The 7,238-nt window shown below is 42.1% G+C and overlaps 1 protein-coding gene, 1 non-coding gene and 1 pseudogene across 4 annotated transcripts in view; 1 reads left to right on the top strand and 2 right to left on the bottom strand.

Annotated features, from left to right (window-relative positions):
* Window positions 1–7,238, bottom strand: part of RWDD4 (RWD domain containing 4) — a 22,065-nt gene that overhangs the window by 11,405 nt on the left and 3,422 nt on the right. The window contains exon 2 of one of the 3 annotated variants that reach the window (XM_003792790.3): window positions 4,602–4,682. The exons of 1 other annotated variant lie outside the window; for it this stretch is intronic. In XM_003792790.3, the coding sequence (XP_003792838.1) occupies window positions 4,602–4,682 (81 nt within the window). Of the gene's footprint in view, window positions 1–4,601; window positions 4,683–7,238 lie in introns of those variants that run through there. One more of the 3 variants, XM_023514923.1, reaches the window with a different exon arrangement.
* On the top strand, window positions 364–2,121 carry LOC111726323 (annotated as a pseudogene).
* LOC111726345 lies at window positions 2,772–2,885 on the bottom strand. The gene has a single exon (XR_002774147.1). It is a non-coding gene; the product is annotated as a small nucleolar RNA SNORA77 (small nucleolar RNA).

Below are 7,238 nucleotides of genomic sequence, written 5' to 3'. Positions count from 1 at the left end.
TTTTTTTTTTGAGAGAGTCTCACTATTTCACCCTCAGTAGAGTGCTGTGATGTCTCAGCTCACAGCAACCTCCAACTCTTGGGCTTAAGCAATTCTCTTGCCTCAGCCTCCCTAGTAGCTGGTACTATAGGGCCACCACAACGCCCACCTGTTTTTTTGTTGTAGTTGTCGTTATTTAGCAGGCCCGGGCCGGGTTTGAACCTGCCAACCACAGTGTATATGGCTGGTGCCCTAACCACTGAGCTATGAGTGCTGAGCCAGGAATGCTTAATTCTACTTCAAAGTTGGAGCAGAGATAGGAGATGTGGCCCAAATACTTACACAGATGGGGCTTGAGTTGGACCTTGAAGCAGCAGCAGGATAATGAGTGAGAGGTGAGAGAAAGAACAATGTGTCCAAAGGCATACTACTATAAATAAAATGCAGGGGAAAAGTTCAACAATCCATCATGTCTAAGGGATGTTGGGGGCTGGGAAAGTTGGAGGGTAGTTAGAAACAAACAAAAGGACTGAGGAACTGAGTCCTCACTCCATGGGCAAGAGGAATCTGTAGAGAAACCCTTTTTAAACAAGATAACATGATGAGAGCCAACCAGTGCTGTTGTAGGACTCATGGTGCAGTCAGGGGGAAACTAAAGGAAGAAATAAACCAGAGAAGTCATCTGGGGGGCCCACAAACTACTCTATACAAGGACCAAGGATTAGGACATAGGCAGAACTCTACCCCAGACCCTGTGACTGCGAATGCTCTGTTCCCTAATCTCATGTCTCACTGCTCTTAAATCCATCTTATGGGTCACATTGAAGTGTCCGTCATCAAGCATACCTACATGTCCAGAGCATTCTGTATACTCATGTCCAGAGTTATTCAATAAATAACTGCTGTGGTTAACAGAGATAGTCAGAAAAATATAGGGAAATTTTCCATCTCCCTATTGCTATTGAGAGTGGCAGTAGCAGGGAACGTCTTGAAAGCAGCTGGATTCAAATGGAAGGGTCTAGGACTTTATTAATAGTTAACTTTGGGCCATTCAAAATCCACTGGTTATTACACACATGGAGATGGTGTAAGGACTGCAAAGCTTGAAAGGGAATTGAGACGAGCTGATCAGGCAGGAGAGTATCCAAAGGAAGTGACTATAAAGAATTTAGGTCCTTCCCTGATGTGATTCTGTCCTGCGCGGCTGTTCCTTGGAGCAGTAGTCGTTTAACTCTGTACGCCCTCTCATCCACCTAAGTGCGTGCCACCACCTCACGGAAGATTCGATGGACAAGGACATGAGCCTCTTGAGGCCTCAGAACTCTTTTTGGCTGTGAACTAACAGCTGACAAAGATTATCACTTTAGGTGGATAATGATGAAAATGAGCACCAGTTATCTTTAAGAACAGTCAGGTTAAGGGCTGGTGCAAAGGATGAGCTGCACATTGTTGAAGCAGAGGCAATGAATTATGAAGGCAGTCCAATTAAAGTAACATTGGCAACTTTGAAAATGTCTGTATAGCCAATGGTTTCTCTTGGGGGCTTTGAAATAACACCACCCGTGGTCCTATGGTTGAAGGTGGTTCAGGGCCTGTGCATATTAGTGGGCAGCACTTAGTGGCCGTGGAAGAAGATGAAGAGTCAGGAGATGAAGAGGAGGAGGATGGGAAACTCTTAAGTATGTCTAGAAAGTGATCTGCCCCTGGAGGTGGTAGCAAAGTTCCACAGAAAAAAGTAAAACTTGCTGCAGATGAAGATGATGATTATGATGAGGAAACTGAAGAAAAAGCTCCAGTGAAGAAATCTGCGTGAGACACTCCAGCCAAAAATGCACGAAAATCAACCCAGAATGGAAAGGATTCAAAACCATCACCACCGAGATCAGTCAAGAATCCTTCAAAAAACAGGAAAAAACTCCTAAAACACCAAAAGGACATTAAGGCCAAAATGCAAGCAAGTATAGAAAAAGGTGGGTCTCTTCCCAAAGTGGAAGCCAAGTCCATCAATTATGTGAAAACTGCTTCCGGATAACTGACCAGGAGGCTATTCAAGATCTCTGGCAGTGGAGGAAGTCTCTTTCAGAAAATAGTTTCAACAGTTTGTCAAAATTTTCCGTCTTATTTCATTTCTGTAACAGTTGACATCTGGCTGCCCTTTTTATGATGCAGAGTGAGAACTTTCCCTACTGTGATAAATGTTGTCCAGGTTCCACTGACAAGAATGTGTTGTCAAAAAATGCCTGTTTAGTATTTAAAGATAAAACTCCACCCTTCACTTGGTTTTAAGTATGTATGAAATGTTATGATAGGGCATAGTAGTGGTGGTCAGACATGGAAGTGGTGGGGAGACAAAATATACATGTGAAATAAACTCAGTATTTAAAAAAACAAAGAATTTAGTTCTTGTGACAGTCTACAACACATCATGTTTAAGGACAATTTCTCATACATTTTATTTTTATTTTATTATTTTATTTTATTTTGAGACAGAGTCTGACTCTATTGCCCTAGCTAGAGGGATGTGGTATCGTAGCTCACAGTAACCGCAAACTCCTGGGCTCAAGTGATCCTCCTTCCTTAGTCCCCAGAGTAGCTGGGACTACAGCTGCCAGCTACAGCACCAGCATAGTTTTTCTATTTTTAGTAGAGATGGGGTCTCACTCTTCCACAGGCTAGTCTCAAACTCCTGAGCTCAAGCAATCCACCTGCCTCGGACTCTCAGAGTGCTAGGATTACACGCATGAGCTACCATGCCCAGCCCTATTTTATTTAAATTTTATTTTTTCTTTTTTCCTTGTGTCCCTAGGCAGTTGCATAGCCCTTGGCAGCTTAGGCAGCCACAGCCCCTGGAACATTTCTCTGGCTGACAGAAGCAGCCTGGGGCCGCAGCACAGTGCACAGTCTGGGAACAATCTGATTTAAATGATGACTATGTTAATAATGGTAACTCTTTTATTTAAAAAACTCTGCCTATTCTATTAATATTTATTTATTTATTTATTTTTTTTTTTTTTGAGACAGAGCCTCAAGCTGTCCCCCTGGGTAGAGTGCCATGGCTTCCTTGCTCACAGCAACCTCCAACTCCTGGGCTCAAGCGAGTCTCCTGCCTCCGCCTCCCAAGTAGCTGGGACCACAGGCGCCCGCCACAACGCCCAGCTATTTTTTGGTTGCAGCCGTCATTGTTGTTTGGCGGGTCCGGGCTGGGGAGTCGAACCCGCCACCTTAGGTGTACGTGGCTGGTGCCTTAGCCGGTTGAGCTATAGGCGCCGAGCCTCCATTAATATTTATAATAATTTCAATAAATTGTTTATATTATTTATTTACAAAATACCGCTTTTTATTGTAGAGACAGTTATAAGTGACTCTCACTTTGAAGAAAAATCTTTTTCACATACATAAAGAAGAGCCATAAACACAGTGAAAACAGAACGAATACCAACTTTTCTTGAGTGTATCACAGGAATAAAAAGAACATTAGGCTTGGAATAGATATCTGAATTTTAATCGTAATATTTATCAATATCATATACCAAGGGTGGTGGGTTTGAACCTGGCCCTGGCAAACTGCAACAAAAAATAGCCGGGCATTATGGCTAGAACCTGTAGTCCCAGCTACTCAGGAAGCTTAGGCAAGAAAATTGCCTAAGCCCAAGAGCTGGAGGTTGCTGTGAGCTGTGACAGTACAGCACTCTATTGAAAAGAACCGATAAAATTATACTTGGAAGCTTTTCCTATCTTCTTCTAGTAAAGTAGCATTCTATCAAAAAAACCCTAAACAAATAAAAAAAGATAAAGTATACCATTTTTAAAGGTTCTTCCATTTTTTATGTTTTATGATTCTGTTACAATAAAAACAAGCTTATCTTTGTTCTTTTGGTGTGGTTTTTTTTTTTTTGAGACAGAGTCTCACTTTGTCACCCTTGGCAGAATGTCCTGGTGTCATAGCTCACAGCAACCTCAAACTCTTGTGTTCAAGGGAGCATCTGGCCTCAGCCTCCTGGGTAGCCTGCCATAACACCCAGCTATTTTTAGAGAGAGTGTCTCACTCTTGCTCCGGCTGGTCTCCAACTTCTGAGCTCTGGTAACTCACATGCCTTGGCCTCCCAGAGTGCTAGGATTATAGGCGTGAGGTACGGTACCTGCTCTTATCTTTGTTTTTAAAAAGACAGAGTTAAATGTTAAGAATGATTGATGACAGGGTGTTGTTTCCATCCAAGTGCTTCAGAAAATACAAAAACACAATAAATTTAAACATGTTTAAAAAACAAAATAAGCAGCTCGGCACCTGTGGCTCAAGTGGCTAAGGCGCCAGCCACATACACCCAAGATGGCGGGTTTGAATCCAGCCCGGGCCCGCCAAACAACGATGGCTGCAACCAAAAAAATAGCTGGGCGTTATGGCGGACGCCTGTGGTCCTAGCTACTTGGGAGGCTAAGGCAGGAGACTCGCTTGAGCCCAGGAGTTGGAGGTTGCTGTGAGCTGAGATGCCACGGCACTCTACCCAGGGGGACAGCTTGAGGCTCCTGTCTCAAAAAAAACCAAAAAAAACCAAAATAAGCATTTGTAGCAACCTGCAGTCTTTTCCAACATAGTAGTAAGTGCTCTTATTCCAGTGTCTTACCCTATATTGAAAAGAAACTGGACTTAATTCTCGGAAACTTTCATCTCCTTCATAAATAGACCGTAATGCTTCCAGTTCCATCTGAAAGAAAATAATAAATGAGTTTCATTTGGTGGTATAAGTCAATTACAAATAGAGACTTTTTACTTTCTCATACACCTCACTTAACTATGTAAAATCTGGCTAACTTCCATGGCTTTAGATGCTTATAAGACGTGTGCATGGACAAACAATCATACTACTACTACTAATACTTATTTTAAAACTATATGCCAAGCAATGCTAAACATTTTACATTTCATCATCTCATTCATTTATTTGGAGATAGAGTCTCACTTTGCTCCCTTTGGAGAGTGCCGTGGCATTAGCTACTACTTCACAGCATCATTATCTCATTTAATTATCAAAAGAATCCTGTCAAGAAGGTCATATTATTTTCTCCTCCCTACCAGGAAAGAAAATAAGATTCAGTTTAAAGCAACTCTAGAGAAAAAGGCTGACAAGGATGAAGTGAAAATGAAAGAAAGGACTGCAAGGGAAGATGTAACCAGTAATCCTTGCCTATTAGTATTTCTTGGCACACTGTGGTATTGCAAAAGAGAAGTTCAATCACTATGAGCTCTGACAAAGAAGCAAAGAGAGACCGCCCTTGGTCAGGCGTGTTAGTTTTCAAAAAGATCCATACCATGAATTCTACAAACTAATGATGATGAGCTTAATCTGCATGGGCAAAATTTTAGAATAGATTATTAAAGAAATAGTGGGTAGTGACGTGGGTAAGTAAGGCAGCAGTCCTTAAGATGTAGAAGCATACAAAAAACAAAATTAACTTGACTGGTACATTAGGAAAGAAAGGCACAAAACACAGACTATCTAGATTTCAGCAAGTCTCCACAGGTTCCCTTTGCTATCTTTACAGAAAAAAATACAGGGATTCAAACTTGCAGTTTTTGGCAGGGCTGGGTTTGAACACGCCACCTCTGGCATATGGGGCCAGTGCCCTACTCCTTTGAGCCACAGGCACCACCAGGGATTCAAACTCGACTCAAGAGTAACTAAGATTAGAGTGTAACAAACACCTCTACTCAAAATGTAATGCAACTCCTTCTGTCTTTAATCCTTTCCCTAATTTTTTTCTTTTCTCTTTCTCTCTCTCTCTCTTTTTTTTTTGAGACAGTCTCACTATGTCGCCCTCAGTAGAGTGCCATGGTCACAGCTCATAGCAACCTCAAACTCTTGGGCTTAAATGATTCTCTTGCCTCACCCTCCAAAGTAGCTGGAACTACAGGCACCCACCACAACAGCTGGCTATTTTCTTGTTGTAGTTGTCATTGTTGTTTGGCAGGCCCCGGGCTGGGTTCCAACCTACCAGACTTGGTGTATGTGGCTGACACCCTCGCTGCTGAGCTACAGGTGCTAAACCTCTTTTTTATTTTTAAAAGAGGATCTACCTCTGTTGTCCAGGCTGGAGTGCAGAGATGAGTGCAGTGGTGTGATCATAGCTCACAATGACCTCAAAATCCTGGGCTCAAGCCATCCTGCCATAGCTTCCTAAGTAGCTGAGACTACAGGCATGCACCACCATGCCTGGCTAATTTTTTGTAGAGACAAGGTGTCATTCTTGCTCAGGTTGGTCTCAAACTCCTAACTTCAAGCAATCCTCCTACCTGGGCCTCCCAAAGTGAAAGAATTACAGGCGTAAGCCACTGTGTCCAGCCCTTTTCCCATGATTTCATTCATAACTTGAACAAGAAGAAAAAAAAAAGGGGGGAGGTTTATTAAATTTGTGGATGTTAACTTGATAGGATAGTGAAAAATGCTGGCGTAAGAATAAATATCCAAAAAGTCTTTGAAAAAAGAAGCTAATGATGAAGGGGCGGTGTCTGTGGCTCAAGGAGTAGGGCACCAGCCCCTTATACCGGAGGTAGCGGGTTCAAACCTGACCCTGGCCAAAAACTGCAAAAAAAAAAGAAAAGAAAAAAAGAAGCTAATGATGAAATTTACCAGGACAAATAGAACTTGCACATGTATACCTATATATACAAGTAGAGGATTGAAGACAAATTGCTTTGTATAAAATACTTAAAGGGTTTTAGTTGACAGTAAATCTACTGTAGAAAATAATGTGATGCTACAATTTTAAAACAGGACATACATAAACTTAGACTGTCCTCAGACACATAATTTCAGGATAGTGAAGGAACTAAGATGGATGGACATATGAGGAAAAGCTAAAAGGAACCATTTCATCTGAGAAGAATTCCGAAAAACCAGGCAGGAAACTGTTTTTTCTTTTTTGAGACAGAGTCCCACTATGTTGCCCTTGGTAGAATGCTGTGACATCACAGCTCACAGCAACCTCTAGCTCTTGGGTTTAAGTGATTGTCTTGCCTCAGCCTCCCAAGTAGCTAGGACTACAGGTGCCTGCCACAACGCCCAGCTATTTTTTGTTGTAGTTGTCATTGTTGTTTTAGCTGGCCCAGGCTGGGTTCAAACCTGCCAACTTCGGCGTATGTGGCTGGTGCCATAACTACTGTACAACGGACATCGAGCCTGGAAACTGTCTTAAAAGATCTGAGTATCACTCATGTGAAAAAAAAGATGGAATTTTCTTGCTAAAATGGCAACTCTTGGGCT

The sequence above is a fragment of the Otolemur garnettii genome, unplaced genomic scaffold (assembly GCF_000181295.1).
Source record: "Otolemur garnettii isolate 467f Iridium unplaced genomic scaffold, OtoGar3 scaffold00061, whole genome shotgun sequence".
NCBI lineage: Eukaryota > Metazoa > Chordata > Mammalia > Primates > Galagidae > Otolemur > Otolemur garnettii.
Note: the sequence above shows the minus strand (reverse complement) of the source record. Positions and strands in the feature narration are given on the sequence as shown.